The 23,492-nt window shown below is 49.0% G+C and overlaps 2 protein-coding genes across 6 annotated transcripts; both read left to right on the top strand.

Moving 5' to 3' along the window:
• Positions 1 to 1,966: 1,966 nt before the first annotated feature.
• On the top strand, positions 1,967 to 9,365 carry mogat3a (monoacylglycerol O-acyltransferase 3a). Of its 2 annotated transcripts, XM_080881863.1 has the most exons (9): positions 1,968 to 2,219; positions 2,669 to 2,847; positions 3,005 to 3,065; positions 3,144 to 3,287; positions 6,866 to 6,996; positions 7,223 to 7,266; positions 7,345 to 7,435; positions 7,681 to 7,789; positions 8,856 to 9,365. In XM_080881863.1, the coding sequence occupies exons 1-9, from the start codon at positions 2,126 to 2,128 to the stop codon at positions 9,008 to 9,010; spliced, it is 1,008 nt and encodes a 335-aa protein (XP_080737989.1). In that variant the 5' UTR covers positions 1,968 to 2,125; the 3' UTR covers positions 9,011 to 9,365. The 2 variants fall into 2 exon arrangements, with proteins under 2 accessions (XP_080737988.1, XP_080737989.1); XM_080881862.1 differs by having other exon boundaries at positions 1,967 to 2,219; positions 3,005 to 3,287.
• A 1,158-nt stretch (positions 9,366 to 10,523) lies between these two features.
• On the top strand, positions 10,524 to 20,877 carry LOC308396524 (TSC22 domain family protein 4-like). 4 transcript variants are annotated; one of them, XM_080881896.1, is made up of 5 exons: positions 10,524 to 10,914; positions 12,847 to 13,523; positions 14,219 to 14,352; positions 20,020 to 20,068; positions 20,676 to 20,877. In XM_080881896.1, exons 2-5 carry the CDS (start codon positions 12,873 to 12,875, stop codon positions 20,823 to 20,825), a joined length of 984 nt encoding a protein of 327 aa, XP_080738022.1. In that variant the 5' UTR covers positions 10,524 to 10,914; positions 12,847 to 12,872; the 3' UTR covers positions 20,826 to 20,877. The 4 variants fall into 4 exon arrangements, with proteins under 4 accessions (XP_080738022.1, XP_080738019.1, XP_080738020.1 ...); XM_080881893.1 differs by having other exon boundaries at positions 10,525 to 10,914; positions 20,017 to 20,068; XM_080881894.1 differs by lacking the exon at positions 10,524 to 10,914 and adding an exon at positions 10,921 to 12,375 and having other exon boundaries at positions 20,017 to 20,068.
• Positions 20,878 to 23,492: the final 2,615 nt, after the last annotated feature.

Below are 23,492 nucleotides of genomic sequence, written 5' to 3'. Positions count from 1 at the left end.
AGTTTGTGTGTTCGCGCAGACACGTGAAACATTACAGGGAACACTGCTCACGGGTAATATAAACCAACTAACCAAGCCCACTAACTGTGGGAGAAAACCAGAGTAGCCACTGCAAACGCAGCCGGACTGTGGGTCTGAACCAGGACCTTCTTGCTGTGGGGCAGCAGTGCTAACCACAGCACCACCGAGCTGTCGACCCAGACTTTAAGAAACTAGGAAAAGTATGATTACAGCTCGGTACTGCTTCTTCTTTGTGTTGACAGGTTGAACACAGCAACCACCAGCAGCATGCACGTGGTGTGTGCGGGTGTCTGCCTCTCACAGTGATTCTCCTCGCGTGTGATCTTGTAACATCGGGAGTCCAAACACTAAGACACTAACTGATACGATCACCATAGAAACGTGAAATCACTTAGTTCACGTTCCATGTTAGACTGTTGTAAGCGTCACACCCTCCAGTTTCAGTTTACTGAGCGAATTGATAAACATCTGTAACCACCAACAACTCTCAGTAAAGACTAATAACGAAACGAAGCAGCAGCAGGAGGCGTTGTTGCGGCAACCAAACAAATAGCGTTACCGTGGTAACAGCAACGTCATCAGCCCTGTGCGCAGAGGTGAGAGGTCACGTGTCTGACTCACCCGGATGAACCTCATTGATCACCGATGTCAGAGACTTATTATTAGGACTTAAAGTATTCACTAATAAGAACATGACGATAGGTAACACCGCAATAAAGGACAAACAATTTAATAATAAGTTCATCTCTAATACCTCTAATACTACAATGTACCTGCCTTCACATCTAAGGATGTTCTTTACTTTATGGACAATCTGGATTCTGACATCTCAGATGTTGTCATTTTGTAATAGTGCTACGTAAGTTTTTATTCATTTATGTAAGTGGAAGAATGCGTCTCCTATGTTTACCGTCTTCTTGAATTACTTTTGTCAATATTTTAAGTCACTTAAGCTTATTCCAAATATGAACCAAAAAACTGCTGTACTATAAATACTTGCTATTCTAATTTTCCTGCCTGTGTCAAAAGTAGTGATGTGACGTTCTGTATCGAGGCTTCGAAGCGTGTGTCGAGTAATGGAGGGGGCGTTTCCGCGAAGCGCGTATCCAGGCTTGCTTCATTTATGGGAGGAGCTGAAAATGATGACGTCCGAAGCCTCGCTGCCCGGCTGTACCACGTGACTGGTTCAGGAAGCGGTTCGAACTTTGCCGCGAGCTATGACAGCGATATAAACCCCTCAGACTTCATTCAAAATGTGGGCGTTTGATGGAGAGTTAGAGACAGTTTAGAAAAAAAAGAAATCGCCTACGACCTGCCACAGTGGAGAAACTGTTATTTTTAAATAAAAACCAATGATGTGTCCCCTAAACACTAATCACTGTCCTTGCCTCAATGTTACAAAAGCACAACCACTGTCCACACCTCACCTCACAGTATATGATCATTTCCATTTTAGGCATTTCCAAATAATCATTTTCCATACTGCCAGCATAAATATACACAGTATACTGCCATCACTACAATATAGATGTTTTACACACTCCTTTTGTTGTTGACATTTACAGGCTGTGTGCAAAAGGCCACACTCTTCAAATTCATGCCAACTAATATTTTTACGTCCAGTAGGTGTCCTGCTAGAGCAAATGAAGCTTCAAGAAGCTTCGCGTTGGGGTGAACCAATTGGATGAAAAGCTTCAGTGCTTCATCTGCCCATCACTAGTCAAAAGGTCTATGTTCCTTATTTCTTTACCCTAGAAACTTTTATTTTCTCCCTGTAAAGTTATAAAAAAGAAAAAGACTTATTATTAGGGCGTTTCATGTTTTAAATAAACTTTATTTAAAGTTTTTGAGCGTCCCCCTGGCGTGCACGCGCCTCCGCACATGCTCGTTCTCGCCGTGTGTCGTCACGTGCTGCGATTGGCTAAAAGGACACCACCCAGTGTACAGCACGCATGCGCAGTGTAGCAGGATAGGAGCAGAGTTTTGAGTTCAGTGGCGCTTACTGCTTGCAGCAACAGCACGCGTACGGCTGACACACGCACACCTCCACAGACACCGGGAGCACGCACAGCTGCAGACCCGGCCGAGGAGCTCCACAGTCGGCATGAGGATCGAGTTCGCCCCGCTGAACGTCCCGCTGCGGAGGAGGCTGCAGACCGCCGCCGTCGTGCAGTGGATCTTCTCCTTCCTGGCGCTAGGTACAGTCACGTGACCTGCCGAGACACACGTAGAGACAGTGATTGATCAGTGTGATCAGGGTCGTTGATTAATCAGCACAGCGTGCAGTAGTATTGATCTGCAGTCACTCTCAGGCGAGTCCTCAGCAGCTTCAGCCTGTAGGTGGACCCTGCAGGTATTTGCGTTTGGCTTCACTGTCCAATCAGAGGCACATCACAGGAAAACTGAAGGATTTCACGGCTTCAGGTGTTAAAAAGGATCCTCCCACTTCTACCTGTTCATTTGTATTCAGATGTTTTATGTGATGTTTGAGTTTATCTGATGTTACACACTCATTTTTATTTTCACCTGGTAAAAGGTTTAAAGAGGCGGAGCTTAGACACACACACCTGTTAGGTGTAGATCAGCCTGGTCACTCAGAGAGCACCTGAACGCCTCAGCTCACCTGTCTGCCTCACCTGTCTCCCAGCTCAGTGCTGTTTGGCGGCCTTCGTCCTCCTCGCCCTCTCTGATTGGTGGATGGTGGCTCTGCTCTACGCTGGCTGGCTGTGGCTGGACTGGGACACACCCACCAATGGGGGTCGAAGGTCACAGTGGATGAGGAGGTGGAGTGTGTGGGAGCACTTCAGAGACTACTTCCCGCTGACGGTGAGCGATCCCTGAATATTGGTTACTGATCATTCATCAATCACTACTGATCAGCGATCGATCAGCGCTGCTGTTCACTGATTGATTACCGATCAGTGATCGATCAATCGGTGATCGATCACTGATCGGTGATTGATCACTGCTGGTTTGTCTGCAGCTGCTGAAGACGGTCGACCTGGACCCGAAGAAGAACTACATCTTTGGATTCCACCCACATGGTAACAAACACACCTGTACACCTGCCCTTTTTAGTCCCGCCCCCTGGTGTGTGTCTCCATGCATGTGCCTGTCCTCAGGTGTGCTGGTGGCGGGGGCGTTTGGGAACTTCTGCACGGAGGCGACGGGTTTCTCTCACCTGTTTCCTGGACTCAAGCCTCACCTGCTGATGCTGCCGTTCTGGTTCCGAGTGCCGTTCTTCAGAGAATACATCATGTGTGGAGGTAAGGACCTGTGAGCTCAACTGTGCTGGTCATGTGACAGCGGTCTGTGTGCTGATTGGAGGACAGTCATTCTCTGTTAATGACGCTCCTTTAAACTCTACGCTCCTTGGACTCTTTGTCGCTGTGACCTCCTCCAGCTGTTGTAATCCAGCTGTGCTTTCATCACAGCGTCTCCATCGGGCTTCAGTTGCTCCATCAGCCCTTTGGACTCTGGGCTGCAGGTCAGCAGGGAGGAGGCTGACACAGGCTCTCTGATTGGCTGCCTGACCACACACAGGGTCACATGGGTCGATGTGTCCCAGCTATCGAGCACCTGGTCGTGTGACTCTGGCTCGGCTCCTGCTGCCCCCTCGGTGCGTGCACCTGTGTCACCTCGGGTCAGACTCACCTGAGGGAGGAAGCGGGGTCATGTGACACCTGGTGGTCTAATGAGGAACTGCAGGATGGAGATTTAGAACATCGTCGTGAGGGTGTGACGAGCGCAGTGTTGATGGAGTGATGGGTGGAGCTGGTGTGTCAGGGTCTCACCTGTGAACCTGTGTATTCTCTGGACCGAAGGTTGATTCCATCTGGATCAGTAAGAGCTGCAGCAGGGATTCAGTCAGTGTTTTTATCTCTAAGTAAACTGTTTCTGTTGTTTGATATCTGGGGCCCGTTCTTCGTACGTCGCTTACTACATCCAAGATCAAATGACACATCCAAGATCAAATCATCGCGCTAACCGTGAGCTCGCTAATCCGGTTCCCCGAACACACCTGCTGTTGACGATTAGTACAGCTGGACGCAGTAATGTGACATCACTGGGTGTCATAAAAGGGGCTACGCATCGATAGTAGAAACATTGATCGGCAACCCTCTGATTGGTCGGCGAAAATGTCGAAGGAGCGCGCTCGGCTCGGTATTTTTCGGCAGCAGAGCAAGAACTCCTGAGTGAGGGATTTCAGGAGTTTCAGAGTTTAATCAGAACGCAAGGGAACACTGCAAAGGCTGCAAAAGCAAGGAGAGAGGGCTGGCAGGAAGTTGCTGACAAATTAAACTCGTAAGTAATTTAATAATAATAATAATAATATATTGGATTTATATAGCGCTTTTCAAGGCACCCAAAGCGCTTTACAATGCCACTATTCATTCACTCTCACATTCACACACTGGTGGAGGCAGCTACGGTTGTAGCCACAGCTGCCCTGGGGCAGACTGACAGAAGCGAGGCTGCCATATCGCGCCATCGGCCCCTCTGGCCAACACCAGTAGGCGGTAGGGTAGATCTATCATATGACACTATATTATCCAATATTATATTACATTATATTATATTACATTATATCCTCTTTCACATTAGAGCCACAACAGGACCCACTAGAACATGGGAACAAGTAAAAGTGAAATATAAGAATATTCTACAGAATGGTAATATTTATCACTTATATTGCTTTTAGTCTCTTGGAAAGAGACCCTGAAATAATCTGTTTGTTTGTTTATAACAGCAACCAAGAAAAGGGCAGAGCAAAAAAAGACAGGTGGTGGTCCTGCACCCCCTCGTCAACAAGTTGGTTAAGTAAATAATATCCTCACGGGAAAATCGATATCTCTCTATGAGCACACTGTCGCGCTGAGCTAAAGGATCCTGTCTGTCCCGCAATATACGCTGAATTCTGAGGACTCTCCTTATCAATCTTGCACCTTCCGCAATGGGTTGGTCGCGTATACGGACAGGACATGGCTGCGACAGGCTTCCCAAATCCACCTTCGCTTTTATAGCCGTGGTCTCTCATCTTGATTACACGAAGTAATTTACAATTGCTACTCTGAAATATGAATTACATCTGTAATAATCACATACATGTAATAGAATGTTAATAGTACATTTCCCTTTTTTAGGAAATGACCTGTATGTATCTGTGTGACATCAATAAAAGGATCAAGTGCTGCATTATCTTCAGTTACATTGATGTTATTTATTTATCGCTGTTGCTTTCGTATAAATGAAGCGGACATACCTGCGTGGCCGCGATCTAATCCTGTTTACATAAAGTAAACCTGCTCCCGAGCAGGTTTACGCTTACGGCTCTGTTGCTATGACAGCAAGTCCCGGATGAGCTTCGGGGAACCGAACGATCCAAGATCACGCGAAATCGTCAACAATCTAATCCGGCTAACCTACTTAGCGAGGTACGAAGAACGGGCCCCAGGTTGTACTTTTTTCTTCTTGTAAGAAACAAACATCTGCCTTTAGTCTGACAGGGCGGGTGATGGTTTTGGTCCTTTTCAGCCGACACCCGTACCAGCCCGAGGTCAGTGTTAGCGATGACGGGCCGATGGGGACTCCAGGCCTCGAGGGCCGGGGTCCTGCAGGTTTTAGATGTGTCCTTGATCCAACACAGCTAGGGCTCCTCGATTATGGCAAAAATGATCATCACGATTGTTTTCACTGAAACTGAGATCTCGATTATGTGACGATATTTATTTAACAATAACAACGTGTTGAATAATGACTTTAAAGATTGTCAAAAAATAATATAAAATAGTGCAAATACTGATAACAGTGCAAATGTTTGCAATATAAGAAATAAATGAAAAATGTAAACATCTGTGTTTAGTGAACTTTGCAGTGTTGCTCTGTGCTGCAGCTACGACACCATAGCAAAGTTTACACACTGTGTCCACTTGATCCACGTCTGACTGAACCCATAATGTTTCCACACCACTGAAGGTTTTTACCTCTTTTCAACCAACGGCCGTCACTCTCCTCTCCAAATAACTTCTGCTCAGCTTTCCGAGCTTCCCTCGGGTCCTCTTAATCAGCGGTCCCCAACCCCCGGGCCTCGGACCGGTCCGTAAGTCGTTTGGTTCCGGGCCGCGAGAGTTGAGGCTCAGGTGTGAAATGTATGGTTTTTATCGATTTTCAGCGTTATTTTGTTATCGTTTTTATCGTTAACTCTGTTTTCCTGGGTCTTTTCAAGTGTGTTATGAATAAATCTTTTATTCGGTACTAGTTTTATTTTGTTGTATTTATCTGCGACACCTTAAAGGCCGGTCCATGAAAATATTATCGGGCATAAACCGGTCCGTGGCGCAAAAAAGGTTGGAGACCGCTGCTCTTAATTGTTGTGACACGTGTTCGAAATGCAGAGAGGTGCGCTCGATTTGCCACACGGAGCAGTGCGAGAGTAAAGCGGGAGGGAGGGGCTATTGGCTCAGTCATTTTTAATGATTGTTGAAAATTCGATTAATTGAGCAGCCCTAAACACGGCTGATTTAAAGGCTAAATGACTTCAACACGTACTGAAGCTCTCCAGAGGCTGGGAATGAACTACTCATGCCAGTCAGGTGTGGAGACCCACCGGCCCTCGAAGCCTGGAGTTCCCCAGCCCTGTCCTGGACGATGAACGTGGTGAAAGTCGATCTGATTGTCAGGTGGAAGGTTTTTGGCGGAGCGCTTTAACGGTGGTGTGGGGGGAGTGATCTGAGCTCAGTTTCATCAGTCTGTAGGTCGCTGGTGTCTACATGGCCTCTATGCCTTGTGGTAACCATGGTAACAGGTGAGGGGAGGAGTCACTTGTCACCCGTGTCTCTGTCAGGTCTGGTGTCCAGCTCCAAGTCCAGTCTCTCGTACCTGGTGAGCCGTCCCGAAGGAGGGAACGTGGCCGTCGTCGCAGTGGGTGGAGCTTCCGAGGCTTTGGACGCTCGGCCCGGAGCTCTCACCTTACAGGTACGTGTAGAGTCCTGCTGTGACCGCGACTCGCAGCTCCGCCCCATCGCGGTTACATCACTGATGTAGAAAGAGGAAGCTGTGTGGAAACACACCGCACTCAGTGACATCATCGGGTTATTAGCACAGTGAAACATGAGGTCAGAGGTCACAGGCTGGACTAACCACATTTTAAATTTTAAATTCTGCTTTTCCTCACCGAGCGCCGTCTCCGTCTGTTTTTCAGGTTCAAAACAGGAAGGGCTTCATCAAACTGGCTCTGAAACATGGGTGGGTGGAGCCTGTAAAGAGGGCGGGGCCAAGAGGGGCAGGACTATCACCTGACTGACTGTGTTTGTCTGTGTGCAGAGCTCAGCTGGTTCCCGTCTTCTCCTTTGGAGAGAACGAGCTGTTTGATCAGATCGAGAACCCGACCGGCTCCCCTCTGAGGAGGCTGCAGGTCAGAGGTCACACCCCACATCACCGTAGACGCTTCAGGGTAACCTGCTAGATAAAGGAAGCACAGGGGGGCCCTCACAACCTTCTACAATCATTTACCACAGCTCTGATTGACCCTATAGCAGCCTCTCAGCGGCCACAAAGCTGATACACTGAATATAATCTATTCATCGCTGCACTTTTACAGCTGCTTGAAATGACTGTGTGGCTATTATGGGATACCAGTGTGTTATCCTGTGTCTACAGAACCGACTGCAGAGCATCATGGGAATAGCCATGCCTTTGTTTCATGCCCGAGGAGTTTTCCAGTACAGCTTCGGCCTGATACCCTACAGGAAGCCCATACGCACCATCGGTACGAGCACACAGCTTCAACCCGACCCTGACTCAGTGTTTATCCCAGCTTAATATAATGCTAACCTGATGCTGTTGCACTGTCGTTCCTCTAATATAGACTCAGAGCTAGCCTAATGGTAACTCCATCTGTATCCCGTGTTGACTCAATGCTAACTTGATGCTATTGCACCGTCCTGCGCCTGGCGCGTCCTGCCATTGTTGCGCACTTGTCCTTTATGTCGTCCTGTGTTGATTGTGTTGAACACTGTGTCGTTTCACTGTGTACTGTATGGTTAAAAGGACCATCAAGCCTCTTCACTTGACTTGCTGACCTTTATGGTGTTCATCTAATGCTAAACCACAGCTAACCAAGTGTACACCACACTGAGCACTAGGAGGGGATGGTGTTGGTCTGCTTTAGTCCCTTTGAGTCCGTATCAGCTCCCGTTCCTATCTCAGTTTTTAAACACCCTCTACCCTTTATCTCTGGCCCAGTGTCAGCCTGTGTCAGCCCCGTTGGCTGCTTGTTGGGTTTATCTAGGCACAAAGCTGCTGGAACACAAGCCCAAACTGCACAACCAAACCGACAAGACGGAGCTCTTTGCCCTTGTTAGCGAGGGACGTCAGCCCAGGCCTTCACCTGTCCTAATTGAATATGCAATTACAAATGCATGTGGCATTGTTAAGCAGGTATACCTGAACAACATCAGTGTCTGTAGTCTGTGTGCGTGGGTGCAGCTGTTCCATAGATAGACATGCAACCTTTCAATGCACTTAAACTGTGTCTGCAGGACAGCAGAGTAGGCGTCTCGCTAAATGATCAGAACAGGAGGTTGCAATAGGTCATGTGTCAGATGAGCATCTAAAGGTCAGGACAGTTTCTAAAGCTCTGATGGAAATGATAATGTCGAGGCTGCTTCCTCGTCTCGTGGTACACAAGTGCACACAGAATCTCATCAGACCTAACAAGGATCTGATTGTTATCAGCATACGAGTGATGTATGTTTCTAAGCATAAAGGACGATATAAAAAATCAATTCCAACACTGCTGTCAGCCTCATGCCTCTCTCTGCCTCTGCCCTCAGTGGGGAAGCCCATCCCAGTGGTCCAGACTCCGAGTCCCAGCAGCGAGGACATCGAGAGTCTTCATAAAGTCTACCTGCAGAATCTCGCTGAGCTCTTCGAGCAACACAAACGCAGCTACGGCCTTGCTGACGACCAGCACCTCGCCTTCATCTGATGGAGCGCGTGAACATTGAACTATGAACTACATTCATGTAAACACCTGACCTGTGTGTGACTTGCATGTGATTTCACTATGAGTTGGATCTGCTTGCAGAGCCTGTTGACTTAAATTGGAAATTCCAAAGCTGCTATCAGGAAGCACTGATTACAATAGCAAAAGCTAACAGTGCTGGGAGGAGCCATGCATTTAAATAGGAGCTAACACACATGTGGGAAGCATTCTTGCAGGAATCTGCCTGTAATGGGCTTTGCTAACGTTAATGCTAATGGAGCTTTCATGGTACGTTTAAGGGTGTCATAAAGACTACTCTCGTGGGTTTATGTGCAATAAATCATGTAATAGGATCACAGGTAAATGGACTGGTTCTTATTTTGTGCTTTCCTGCTTCGAGCAGTCCTAGCGATTTACACAATTCACCCACAGTCATACTCCGATGGATGCGTCAGAGAGCAACATGAGGTTACAGTCTTACTCGAGGATGTTTTGCATGCGGACCGGAGCAGACGAGGGTCGAACCACGAGCCCTCCGGTTAGTAGCTCTGCTCTAACCTGAGCTACAGCCATGAGCTGTGACTGATGCTGAGCGTCTGCTCGGCAGCAGGTTATGTTGAGAGGGGACGCTCACGGGGATCTTCTGACCTGTGAATTTCCCCAGAGAGCCGAGGTTACCGGAGACATAAATAAATACACTTCACGATTCACATTGATCTGATTTGAATGATGCAATATTCAATAAATTCTGGTAATTGGATTCCACGAAAGCGTGTCAACAGGAAGCAGAGATCCGACGGCACGTGCACGCACATGCTGCTGAGAGCAGAGGTATCACAGGTTTCATCCCTCCGGACAAAAATTCACTGAAGCAGCAGAAAAAGAAAACAACGCTTCACGTTGGAAGAACATCATCATGAGTTCTTTATCTACAGCTTTCAGTACCAATAATCAGCTATGTGCTGCAGGCCTTCAGGCTCCCAGTCGTTAAACCGTGACGGTAACGTCTGTGGACCCAGCAGTCCTACCTAATTATCTCCACCCTTCCTGTTTGATCGACTGCAAGCAGGTATCTGCTATAAAACGCCAGGCCAGGAAAATCTGCTTTGTCTGTTTCCTCCTCAGCTACACAAAGACATCTGCTCACAGCGCCAGCTTTGGCTAAATGCATGTGTACAGTGAGGCTGTGATTGCAGAGGAATAGTGAAATAATTTGAACGCACGAGCTTCAGAGGGTTCCTTCGACAGCACGCTGATCTGAACTCTAATACTTGTATGATTTATATTATTGTTCATTATAATATTTATGAGCTGAGCTGAATCCGGTCAGAGGTCAGTGCCGACACGCAGGCTGCTCAGTAACGCTCGCTTTCACCTTTAAAGACACACGTGTGTGCACTTTGAACCAAACTTTATTGACAACACGTTTACGGTAAAGACCCCTCCTCTGTCCCCACTGCGCAGGCGCTAACTCTGTCAGAGTCTGTCGTGCACGCGCACGTCGGTGCTCGGACGTGATCCGGATCGGACCCGGACCTGGCTGCGCGTTCACGAGCTGGTACAGAGACGCGCACGCTGTTAGGATGGAGAGGAAGAGGAGGAGCGTGCAGTGACGGAGCGCAGGGTGTTTGTTTACAGAAGAAGAGGAGGAAGAGGTGAAGCTGCACCTCAGAAGAGTCTCGCTCCTGAAACAGCGCGAGGAGAGGAGGAGGAAGAGGAGGAAGAGTCCCCAACTTCTGACTCCGTAAACTTCCTGCACGCTCCACGGTCGGGCCGTGCTACCGCGCATGCGCCCTGAAGTTTTCACCCCATCGGAACACAATGGACCGATTGTGACGTCACCGGTTGCTTATCCGGATCTGAACCAGTGACGGCGGCGGGAGCGCGCCTCGGCTCAGCGCGTGACCGTGAGTGTTTACTGAGAAGTAAACTTTACGTAACTTTTGTTAAATCCAAACATGTTTTACAAACACACGTTTGACAGACACACAAAGACACACGTCAGCTCCTCCCTCCACCGTGTCCAGAACATGCAGCTCTGGTGACACAGGTCGTCGTGGACCTTCAAGAACATGTCGTTGACCTTCATCGACCTGTGGCTCAGGGTGCGCTGGTGCTACAGGACACCTTTAGGTTCGGACACGGTGTTCGTTATGGACACGCTGTGGTTTCCACAGAAGACCAACAACTCAGCACCACTCGGGTTCAGATCCAGGAGGCCGTTCCTCCTAACCACACCCCTCCAGGTCTCGCTGTCGTTGTCCATATGAGCGCTGATGTCTCCCAGCAGGACAACAGGGTCCCCAGGTGGGGAACCCTCCAGCGCCCCACCCGGGGACTCAAGGAAAGCTGGGTACTCAGAACCGTTGTCCCGCGAATAAGTGCAGACGACAGTCACACTTAACTGCTTCCCACCAGGGAGGTGACATTCCACGTCCCAGTTACTAGTCTTGGTAGCCGGGGTTCGGCCCACCAGGGCTGCCTGACACACGTTGCACCCGACCCCTACGATGCCTCCTGCGGGCGGTGGGCCTCTTTTTACCTTTTTTGGCTGTGCCCGGCCGGGCCCTAACGGACTAAGGCCCGACCCCCAGACTCTCGCACTCGGGCACCCTCGCAGGTCTGGCTCCAGGTCGGGGCCCCGGTAACTTTATCCCAGGCAGGGTGAACATCACCATTAAAGCTGTTTTTTAAGTTATCGTCCCTGCAGAACCGTCTGCACCATGAGATACTCGTATGCTGAGATCTCCAGTAACTAGTATCATCTGGAGTACAGTCAGATTCTGACGACACAACAGCAGAATTAGACTGCTCAGCAAAAACAAATATGGCTTTATGTTATGAAGTAAAAATGTAAGTGAAACACAGGAAGTGCAATCAAAACAAAACAGGTGGGAGCTGGTTTCACTGTTTCTTACATACAACCAAAAATAAATAACTTTGTTTACAAAAGCTGTAATTTATGTTTTATTACAGTTTTATTAAAGCTCAAAGTTTTGTTGAAGCGGTGTTTCAGGCTTTGAGGGTCAGTTAGCAAAGTGACCAAAAGTCTGTGGACACACCTTCATGTTCAGAAACCAACATCATCATTATCACGTGGTCCACCTTAACTCAGCTAGCCAATCACAGCACAGCTCTGAGAACTCCGAGTGCCTCACCTGACCCGGAGAGTGAAGGGTTAAACCCTGCAGAACCTAAAAAACACACACACACACACACACACACACACACACACACACACACAGTCATGTTGTGCAACAGTCTGAAGCAACACAGCTGAGCAGGGTGGAGTGAACAGGAAGTAGAGAAGAAGCAGAGTGGGATCTGCAGGGCGGTGCACTCTTCTGGACAGACAGACTGCACGAGGGGTGAGACACGTTACTGCTTTTACTCGGACCTCTGCCTCCACACACTGTGTTGGTTTTTGTGCTCTACGGGGACCTGGGTGTGTACATGCTTCTCTGAGGACTTCGAGTGTATTGTGTGTGTTAGTTTTTGTGCTTTATGTGGACGTACCAGAGGTCTGTGCATCTGACGACTTAGTCCACTGATGTAGACCACCTGCGTTTATTGTGAGGCTACGTCCCCAGGATGCGGATCAACACACGTGCACATGCTCAGTGTGTCCTGTTTGGACATAAACAGCAGTGAATGTTAGGAGGCGTACCTGTCAGGTGTCTTCACACTGGACTGTGGTTAAAGCTGAACTTTGACCCCTAAGCTCCTCCTCTGTAGATCAAAAATCCATGTTTATTCTTAATTGTGTTTAATTTTTTAAGCTTGTGTCTCTGAAATGTCCCCATAAACCACATTAACTGGTGTACTCTGCTGTGTGTCAGTGAGCCTGTGGAGTGTGTGCGTGAGAATGAGTGGTGGTAAAAAGAGGAGTGGCTTTCAGATCACCAGCGTGACTTCAGAGGTGAACCAGAGTCCAGCAGACCAATTGTCTCCTAGCGCTGTCCTGCCCATCATCCAATCAGAGGTCTGTCTGCAGTCCCCCCTCTGCAGCCCTCAGGGAAGCTCCTCCCAGCCAACCACACCCTCTCTGAAGAGGAAGTACGTCTCCCTCGATGGCGGGCAGGGGGCGGGGTCTTCCTCCAGGTTCAGGGTGGTGAGACTAGTGAGCGGAGCCGGCGGCGGAGGCCGGGGTGAATCGTATCGTCGCGGGCGATGGATGTGCACAGAGTTCACAGAGCGGCAGGAAGGCCCGGGGTTCAGGCGGGTAATGGACAGCATGAGACACGCCCACTCCTTGGAGTCCCTGGAGATGATTGGCCGGGAAAGCGAGCGGGGTGGAGTCCACTCTCAGGACAACACCCATATGCTGGCTCAGCACGTGCTGCACAGCGGCCCGCCTTCACCCACGCACCAGACGCCAGCTAATGTCCGGCTGCTCGACCACAAGGAGTCACGCCTTGTGGTCGAGCAGGGCTTAGGCTCCACCCCTCCACCACCTTCACCCCGCCCACGCTTCGCCCCAACTCCTCTGCGGCTGGATGTGGACGCCTCAGGACGGGTAAACACACACACAGACACTCGTTTTAATGCCTTAGTGAGGACATCAATCTGACATAATATTTTTGCTAGCCTCTTACCCTAACCCTCAGAAACGACCTAATCTGGACTAACCCGGACTAGCCCAGACCTAATCTGGACTAACCCGGGCCTGACCAGAACCTCATTTAACTCCAAAGCACAACCACAGTGGGCTTTATGTTCAAATGTAAAGAGAAAACCCACCAATCAGCAGCCATATCCCTACTCCTTTGTGAAGCATTTGGTTCCCACAAAGACATTTAGACAAGTATACACGCACACACACGTGTCCTACTGCCTGACTCAGGCGTGATCTCTGCACAGGTGGAGGCTGTTAGCTGCACGCCTTCTCGTTTGCGACGTAGCTGAGTTAGCAGCACCTGTTCTGCTCTGCAGTTTCACCCCTGACACACTAGGGGGCGGTGCAGCTGCTAACAGAGGTGGGGCTAGGGCGTCAGCTGCTTGTGATGTCACAGCTGCAGCTGATCGAGCTGATTGTTGATCAGGTCATTGGAATAATAAAAACATGTACGTGCAGCAGTGACATCAGAGCAACATGTGACATCATCATGACATCACTGAGGAAACCCGCTGGTATATAAAATGAATCTTTAATGTTAGAACATTGCTCGTTGTTTTTACGACAGTCACTCACACCTGTGTCTCACCTGTCAGTCTGTCCTCAGGCTGTCTCACTCTCAGCCTGGCTCCCCCCCTGCTGGACTGTACCAATCCCCTCTGACCCCCGCTCAGACGCCGTCAGGCTTCAGCCTGGACCGCACCATGTTCGACCTGCCGGGGGACGCCAGGTGAGTGTGTTTAACAGGTGTTTGTGATGTCACTGCTCAGTGGGAGGAGTCAGGATGCTTCTCAGAGGTCAGCTGATTAGTTTTCAGTGTTTGGTTTGTTTGTGATTGATCAGGTTGATTGATTGAATGATGAACCCGGACTTTCACAATAAAAGTCCACCCTGTTTGAACTGCGTGCGTCTTAGAGGGCGGTGATGTCATACAGTTTCAGGTAACAGCCAATAAAACACCTGAGAGTCAAACTGACATTAAAGACAACTAATGGACCAAAACGCCTGGAAACCAACCACAGAAATGTCAGCGATATGTCAGCGAAATGTCAATATCAGTGATCAGGAATTAATTACTGATCAATACCAGTGAGTGATTACTGATTAGTTCCAGTAATGAGCAGGCAGTTGGTCGTTTCCATGGTCCCTCCGTCTGAATCAATGGGCCTCTGTCTGCGAGTGGGCGGGAGAAGAATGCTGCTGCTGCCTTGCCATTGGCTGAGACCGTGAGTGGGCAGGAGCTGGCAGGCAGCAGCCAATCAGAGAGCAGAGATGTGTGGGAGTGACAGAGAACATGAAGATCTGAAGTCTGGACGCACCTTAGTCTGAAGACAACATCTGGATACAGCTGCTGACATTTACACACCTGTGAGCTCACAAGGAGGCAGCCAATCAGGGGCCACCTGGGAAGGCGGAGTCAGAGGTATTACGATTACCTTAAGCTGATTGGAGTTTGCTCTGATGGTGTGCTGTGATTAGTTGGTGCTCTGTGGTGAAGTTCTCACTGGATGTTTCCTGTTGTGCTGTGCTGTGATTGGACTGGGGTTTTTTTTCAGAGTGCTGTGATTGGACTGTAAAATATGTAGCTGAGTTCTGATTGGCTGGTGTTTCAGTGGGCCTCCATCAGCTGAAGATGTTTGTAGGTGAGAAGAAGAGGACCTGTCAAACACGTCCTCAGCGCCGTCTCCCTTCGACTCCGCCCCTTCCTCCCAGGACTCTGCAGCTTGTTGCTAAGCAACTGGAGCCTCCAGTTGTCTTACGGGATCATACAAAGGTCAAAGGTCGTGGCTCAGCTGTCAGGGAGTCCTGGCCAAGTTCTAGGACATCGATCCAAGAACTCAAACCACGGGTGACTCAGAGGCCCCTGACCCCTCCCTCCAGAGCTCAGCCTGTCACAGAGGCCCGCCACCGATCCACCAATCAACCACAGCCATCCCAGCGACCCCAGAATCCTCTGCGTCACACTGCCCCGCATCCTCATTGGTCAGTTCCTGCCAGGGCTTCACCCACCGGGCAGGGCTCTGAGGCCACTATGATGGCTCTGCTGCTGTTCTGCAACAGGTAACCACGGTAACCCAGGCGGGGTTCAGATTCACCTGCAAAATAATAAATATGTGATAGTACCTGTCCAGGGCACCGTCGTAATGGAGATTTATCATTTCAGTGGGTTTGTTCATGGTTAGATAAAGTAATAACAGGTGAGAAGAACATCTGTGCAGATTAGAGATGGACCGATCCGATATTACGTATCGGTATCGGTCCCATACTGACCTAAATTACTGGATCGGATATCGGAGAAAAATAAAAAATGTAATCCGATCCATTAAATATCACGAAAGCACCTCACAAAACTTGCAACACGCCGTAACTCGCCTCAGAACGTTAGCACGTCGGAGCAGTATGCATCACGTGATAGAGCGGCTGTGGCATGCGGGACCTGTCGGTGGTCTGGATAGCATGTGGAGCTTCGCTAGCAACCTGGCATTTCATCTCCGACAAAGTTATCCCCGAGAGAAGTAAAGCAAGTGTGTAAGTCCATCTCTGAATGTTTGTAAAGCATTCCTGCGTTAAGCTTAACAACTGATATATGGAGCGACTGCCTCTTCTGGCTGCTGCTTCAATCATGAAACTGCTTAATGATCAGCTGATCGGCTTTTCTGTCGCGAGTCCGTCTCTCTTGTTTGCTTTTGGCCCACTTTGCACCAGAAAGAGGAAACCAGCGGCTGAACAACAGCAGCACGTTTAAGCTTGATCAGCTGTTGTTAGAATGTATTTAATATTACTTTCTACACCAGGATCTTTTTCTACGTAGCTGACACTGGTAACTGAGCAGGGGCGGATCTAGCAAAGTTTAGCCAGGGGGGCCGATAGGGCATTAATGAATGAATAATGAATGAATGAATGAATATTCTTTATTGTCATTGTCACAAGTACAATGAAATTGAAAGATGTCTCCGGTCAGTGCAACATCACGAAAGATAAATACTTAAAAACTATAATAGATATGATATAAAAGATAGAAATACATATAAAATACAGTATTCTCATACAGTAAATACACCCAAGCAATCCAGGCCTAAGGCCCCATACAGACACTCAACATACGACCTAGTTGATATATCACTCAAACAATCAATCACTCAGTCAATTTGTTAGCGCATCCAACAAAACATGTCTGAAAGCATTCCAACATCAAGGGCACAAATGACAACAGGGGCAATGAAAGTCATCTACTTTTAGTAGCATTAACACATGATATTGCAATTGGGTAGAAACTGTGTTTGAGTCTGTTAGTCCTTGTGTATGTTGTTCTATACCGTTTACCTGAAGGCAGCAGTTCGAACATGGAGTGTCCAGGGTGTGAGGTGTCCTTTATGATGTTATGGGCTCTTTTGAGGCAGCGGGAACTGTGTAGGTCTTTCAGTTTGAGGAGAGGGCAGCCGATTGTCCTTTGGGCAGCGTTGATTACTCCCTGGAGTGCTTTCCTCTGAGCCACTGTGCAGCTAGCGTACCATATGCCTATGCGGTACGTTAGTATGCTTTCGATGGACATACTTTTCTTTCTTATTCTCATTTAAAATGTCGAGCTTTTAATAAATAATTATCTGACACCCAAAGTTTTAATTTGATGTAAAATGAATAGAAGTCAATTACTGTATATAGTGACTATTAAGTCTAATATATACACCCTAGTAAGCTATAGTACTTTTTCCTTTGGGAAGGTACCATCTGTGCAGTCTGCAATTTTGTTGAAGAAAGATGTTGAATCTATTTAATATTTCTTGAAAAATAATTGATTTCTGTGCATTTTTTTTTTTCACACTGCATCAAATTAAGGTTGATTACGTCGATTAAGCATCATGAGGTGGCGCGTGAGGGGTGGTTCCCTATTTTTTATTTATTTATTTTTGTTGTTGCTGGGAGTTGGAACCCTATTAGTTAGGTTGCTTAATATTTACGCTAAGTACTCTTTAAAATACCAGAATAGGGAGGATGGTGTAGGTCTAAGTTTATTAGATTGATCAGTATTGCTGAACTATGAAATATTTTTTTTTGCATACAGGTATAACAGAATAGCTTTAGTGTAGTTGTTGTTTTAAACTTGAGTATGAACTTCTACAAAATGCAGCAAGATATTTAAAAAACAGTTTTGTTGATTAAAAAACACTATATCGGATTCATATCGGTATCGGCAGATATCCAAATTTATGATATCGGTATCGGACATAAAAAAGTGGTATCGTGCCATCTCTAGTGCAGATGTGGATAAAGGTGCTGATAACGGTCATTCACCTGTCTCAAAGTCACCTATCAGAGAGTCACCTGCCTTTCTCACCTGCCTGTCTCAGCTGCCTGTCTCTCACCTGTCTGTCTCACCTGCCTGTCTCTCACCTGTATGTCTCTCACCTGTCTGTCTCACTTGCCTGTCTATCACCTGTCTGTCTCTCACATGTCTGTCTCACCTGCCTGTCTCTCACCTGTCTGTCTCTCGCCTGTCTGTCACCTGTCTGTCTCACTTGCCTGTCTATCACCTGTCTGTCTCTCACCTGTCTGTCTCACCTGCCTGTCTCTCACCTTTCTGTCTATCACCTGTCTGTCTCACCTGCCTGTCTATCACCTGTCTGTCTCTCACCTGTCTGTCTCACATGTTTGTCTCTCACCTTTCTGTCTTTCACTTGTCTGTCTCGCCTGCCTGTCTCTCACCTGTCTGTCTCACCTGCCTGTCTCTCACCTGCCTGTCTCTCACCTGTCTGTCTCACAGGCCTGTCTCTCACCTGCCTGTCTCTCACCTGTCTGTCTCTCACCTGCCTGTCTCCCACCTGACTGTCTATCACCTGTCTGTCTCACCTGCCTGTCTTTCTCAGCTGTCTGCCTCTCACCTGTGTGTCTCACCTGCCTGTCTCTCACCTGTGTGTCTCTCACCTGTCTGTCTCACCTGCCTTTCTCTCACCTGCCTGTCTCACCTGCCTGTCTGTCTCTCACCTGCCTGTCTCTCATTTGCCTGTCTGTCACCTGCCTGTCTGTCACCTGTCTGCTTCACCTGCCTGTCTCTCACCTGTCTGTCTCACAGGCCCGTCTCTCACCTGCCTGTCTGTCTCACATGCCTGTCTCTCACCTGCCTGTCTTTCACCTGTCTGTCTCACTTGCCTGTCTATCACCTGTCTATCTCACCTGCCTGTCTGTCTCACCTGTCTGCCTCTCACCTGTGTGTCTCACCTGCCTGTCTCTCACCTGTGTGTCTCTCACCTGTCTGTCTCACCTGCCTTTCTCTCACCTGCCTGTCTCTCACCTGTCTGTCTCACCTGCCTTTCTCTCACCTGCCTGTCTGTCTCTCTCTCACGTGTCTGTCTCACCTGCCTGTCTCTCACCTGCCTGTCTCTCACTTGCCTGTCTATCACCTGCCTGTCTCTCACCTGTCTGCCTCACCTGCCTGTCTCTCACCTGTCAGTCTCTCAACTGTCTGTCTGTCTCTCTCTCACGTGTCTGTCTCACCTGCCTGTCTCTCACCTGTCTGTCTCACTTGCCTGTTTATCACCTGTCTGTCTCACCTGCCTGTCTGTCTCACCTGTCTGTCTCACCTGCCTGTCTGTCTCACCTGTCTGTCTCACATGCCTGTCTCTCACCTGTCTGTCTCACCTGCCTGTCTTTCTCACCTGTCTATCTCACCTTCCTGTCTCTCACCTGTATGTCTCACCTGCCTGTCTCACCTGCCTGTCTCTCACCTGCCTGTCTCTCACCTGTATGTCTCACCTGCCTGTCTCTCACCTGTATGTCTCACCTGCCTGTCTCACCTGCCTGTCTCTCACCTGCCTGTCTCTCACCTGTCTGTCTCACCTGCCTGTCTTTCTCACCTGTCTATCTCACCTGCCTGTCTGTCTCACCTGTCTGTCTCACCTGCATGTCTCTCACCTGTATGTTTCACCTGTCTGTCTCACCTGCCTGTGTCTCACCTGCCTGTCTCTCGCCTGCCTGTCTCTCACCTGTCTGTCTCACCTGCCTGTCTCACCTGCCTGTCTCTCACCTTCCTGTCTCTCACCTGTCTGTCTCACCTGTCTGTCTCACCTGCCTGTCTCTCACCTGCCTGTCTCTCACCTGTCTGTCTCACCTGCCTGTCTCACCTGCCTGTCTCTCACCTGCCTGTCTCTCACCTGTCTGTCTCACCTGTCTGTCTCACCTGCCTGTCTCTCACCTGTCTGTCTCACCTGCCTGTCTCACCTGCCTGTCTCTCACCTGCCTGTCTCTCACCTGTCTGTCTCACCTGTCTGTCTCACCTGCCTGTCTCTCACCTGTCTGTCTCACCTGCCTGTCTCACCTGCCTGTCTCTCACCTGTCTGTCTCACCTGTCTGTCTCACCTGCCTGTCTCTCACCTGTCTGTCTCTCTGTGTCTTGCAGTAGTTCCAGTACCAGTTTGATCGCCATCGACAACAAAATTGAGCAGGCCATGGTGAGTCCTGTTTCTACGTTTCTAGTCGTCTATCAGGCGTCGATCTATAAACCTTTGTATCTGTTGCTGGTAGATTCTGTCATGAAGACATCAAGTCGTCTGTTGTTTTTCTAGTTGTATATTTACTCTTTGCAGTGAGAGAGAGTTTGTCTGTGACTCTGTTCCTGTGTAGATATTTCAGTTCTGTAGTTATTTGATTTCACCTTGATTTAAACGAGGATAACCTGACTCCTGAGGTTAAGGATCTGTTGTGTGAGAGGGTCCTGACTGAGAGACAGTCAGCAGTGGTTAAACAACAGCTGTAAAGGTTTCTGAGCCAACTCTGATGGTGGTCCTCCGTCAGGTCGGTCCTGGCTCAGTTTGTCCTCAATCTGAGGTTGAATGCATACATTCCAAGTATGCATGTAGAGCTGTTCAGATCTGTCCCTGCTGCTGACGACCATAAATGTGACACCGTTCTGTGGTTACAAACGTCTCTCAGTGAGGACATATGAGCAGGAGGTCTCCTCTATGCTGATGATGCTGTTAATCACACAATGCTCCCTCTGTGGGACGGGCTTTATGATTGGCTAGTTTATTTATGCACATCACGTGTGTGTGTGTGTAGGACCTGGTGAAGAGTCACCTGATGCTGGCGGTGAGGGAGGAGGTGGAGCTTCTGAGAGAACAAATCAGAGAGCTGCAGGAGAGGAACCGGCAACTGGAGAGAGAGAACCACACACTGAGGGCGCTGACCCACAGCATGCACACTCAATAACACACACACTAACACACACACACACTAACACACTCACACGTGCCGTCATGTCAGGGTTAACAGGACGGCGTTCCGGCTCCTGCGTTTTCTGATCAGCTGATGCTTCAGAGACACTCGCTGTGCCCTCCTGCTCGTCCTCCTTCATGTACCTGTAGTACTGTTGAACTGCAGTATTTGTGGTACTGTGTACTGATGAAAGGTGTGTGTTTCTGTGTGTGTGTGTGTGTGTGTGTGCAAGTACTTACAGCATCTGACAAAAGTGAGCACACCCTGACATTTCTGTAAATGTTGTGTTAGCTCCTTTCATGGGACAACGTTGTAGGTAACAAAAGAGAGAAGACCCGAGGTGAAAATGTCCAAACTGTGGCCAAAAGTATTATGTTTGGCCACCATTATTTTCCAACACTGCCTCAACTCTGTTGGTCATGGAGTTCACTGGAGCTCCACAGAGTGCCGCTGAATCCTCTCCCACTCCGATGACATCATGGAGCTGGTGGATGTTAGACCTTGCACTCCTCCACCTTCCATTTGAGGATGCCCCACAGATGCTCAGTAGGGTTTGGAGACATGGTTGGTCTGAGCACTGACAGGCTGACCCTCCACGCCTCTGCACCAATGCTGGCAGCACTCATACCTGTTTTCAAAGACAACCTCTGGATATGACACTGAGCACGTGCACTCAGCTTCTTTTGTCGACCATGTCCTGTTAAACTGCTGGATGGTCTCGACCACCGTGCTGCAGCTCAGTTTCAGAGTGTTGGCGAGTCACGTGACACCAGGGAGGGAAAATGGCTAATCGGGCTCAGTTTGGACATCTTCACCTATGGCTGTACTCACTTTTGTTTCCCAGGGATTCAGTCACTAATGGCTGTGGGTGGAGTTATTTAGAGGTGACACCAAATGTGCACTGTTGTACAAGCTGCTTACTTTACATTGTATCAACGTGTCAGATTGACAGTGTGTCCTGTGAAAAGATGTAACGAAATATCTCCAAAAATGTGAGGCTGTGCTCTGTGTGCGAGTGTGTGTCTGTGTGCGAGTATGTGTCTGTGTGCGAGTGTGTGTCTGTGTGTGTGTGAGTGAGTGTGTCTGTGTGTGTCTGTGTGCGAGTGTGTGTCTGTGTGTGTGTGAGTGAGTGTGTCTGTGTGCGAGTGTGTGTGTGTGTGAGTGAGTGTGTCTGTGTGCATGTGTGTGTGCGAGTGTGTGTGTGTGTGCGAGTGTGTGTCTGTGTGTGTGTGAGTGAGTGTGTCTGTGTGTGTCTGTGTGCGTGTGTGTGTGTGTGTGAGTGAGTGTGTCTGTGTGCATGTGTGTGTGTGAGTGTGTGTGAGTGAGTGTGTGTGTGTGCGAGTGTGTGTCTGTGTGCGAGTGTGTGTGCGAGTGTGTGCCTGTGTGTGTGAGTGTGTCTGTGTGCGAGTGTGTGTGTCTGTGTGCGAGTGTGTGTGTCTGTGTCTGTGTGCGAGTGTGTGTGTCTGTGTGTGTGAGTGTGTGCCTGTGTGTGTGAGTGTGTCTGTGTGCGAGTGTGTGTGTCTGTGTGTGCGAATGTGTGTGTCTGTGTGCGAGTGTGTCTGTCTGTGTCTGTGTGCGAGTGTGTCTGTGTGCGAGTGTGTGTGTCTGTGTGTGCGAGTGTGTGTGTCTGTGTGCGAGTGTGTGCCTGTGTGTGTGAGTGTGTGCCTGTGTGTGTGAGTGTGCCTGTGTGTGTGAGTGTGTCTGTGTGCGAGTGTGTGTGTCTGTGTGCGAGTGTGTGTTTCTGTGTGTGCGAGTGTGTGTGTCTGTGTGCGAGTGTGTGTGTCTGTGTCTGTGTGCGAGTGTGTGTGTCTGTGTGTGTGAGTGTGTGCCTGTGTGTGTGAGTGTGTCTGTGTGCGAGTGTGTGTGTCTGTGTGTGCGAATGTGTGTGTCTGTGTGTGCGAGTGTGTCTGTCTGTGTCTGTGTGCGAGTGTGTCTGTGTGCGAGTGTGTGTGTCTGTGTGTGCGAGTGTGTCTGTGTGCGAGTGTGTCTGTCTGTGTCTGTCTGTGCGAGTGTGTGTGTCTGTGTGTGTGTGTGTGCGAGTGTGTCTGTGTGTGTGTGTGTGTCTGTGTGTGTGTGTGTGTGTGTGTGTGTGTCTGTGTGTAGGTGTGGAGGACAGTGAGGATGATGGGTGGAGTCAGCAGCTCAGCTCCAGGCAGCAGAGGTGTTGTCAGAAACCGATGGACGAGTCAGAGCTGATGGTTTGAAACTCCTTCTTTGAGAGCCCCTCCCACCCCGAGGAGGTTACTTCCTGTTTAAAGGGAGTTTTTCCTCCCCACTGTCCCACCGTGTGAAGCACTCGGAGGCGACTGTTGTGATTTGTGCTGCAAAGTAATCGTCCAAGGTGTCCCGATGATGTGTTTCAGTGTGGCTGCTGAGGAAGGAGTTGCTTCATCAATTTGAACTGTAGCTCAGGATCAGCGGGCTCCGCCCTCACCATGGGTCAGGCTGGACCCACTGTGACCCCTGATCACTCACACACACAGACACACACACACACACACACACGCATCTTGTAACACAGTAACCCAGAATGTGCCTTACTGACCTCACCTGACGGTGTGGGCGTGGCCTAACGGTCGCACCTGGGACTGTTTGTATTAGCCGTCCAGATGCTGATGCTGATGATGAAGAGTAGAGTCTAATAAATTAATAAAGCCTTAC

This window comes from Rhamphochromis sp. 'chilingali', assembly GCF_963969265.1.
Source record: "Rhamphochromis sp. 'chilingali' genome assembly, chromosome: 1".
In the NCBI taxonomy this organism is placed as follows: Eukaryota; Metazoa; Chordata; class Actinopteri; order Cichliformes; family Cichlidae; genus Rhamphochromis; species Rhamphochromis sp. 'chilingali'.
Note: the sequence above shows the minus strand (reverse complement) of the source record. Positions and strands in the feature narration are given on the sequence as shown.

Coding starts and splice junctions, on each gene's coding strand:
- mogat3a (XM_080881862.1), top strand. CDS start 2,126: ATGAGGATCGAGTTCGCCCCGCTGAACGTCCCGCTGCGGAGGAGGCTG. Junction 2,848..3,004: donor GAGACTACTTCCCGCTGACG/GTGAGCGATCCC, acceptor GTTTGTCTGCAG/CTGCTGAAGACGGTCGACCT. Junction 6,997..7,222: donor CCGGAGCTCTCACCTTACAG/GTACGTGTAGAG, acceptor TCTGTTTTTCAG/GTTCAAAACAGGAAGGGCTT.
- LOC308396524 (XM_080881893.1), top strand. CDS start 12,873: ATGAGTGGTGGTAAAAAGAGGAGTGGCTTTCAGATCACCAGCGTGACT. Junction 13,524..14,218: donor ATGTGGACGCCTCAGGACGG/GTAAACACACAC, acceptor CTCACCTGTCAG/TCTGTCCTCAGGCTGTCTCA. Junction 20,069..20,675: donor ACAAAATTGAGCAGGCCATG/GTGAGTCCTGTT, acceptor GTGTGTGTGTAG/GACCTGGTGAAGAGTCACCT.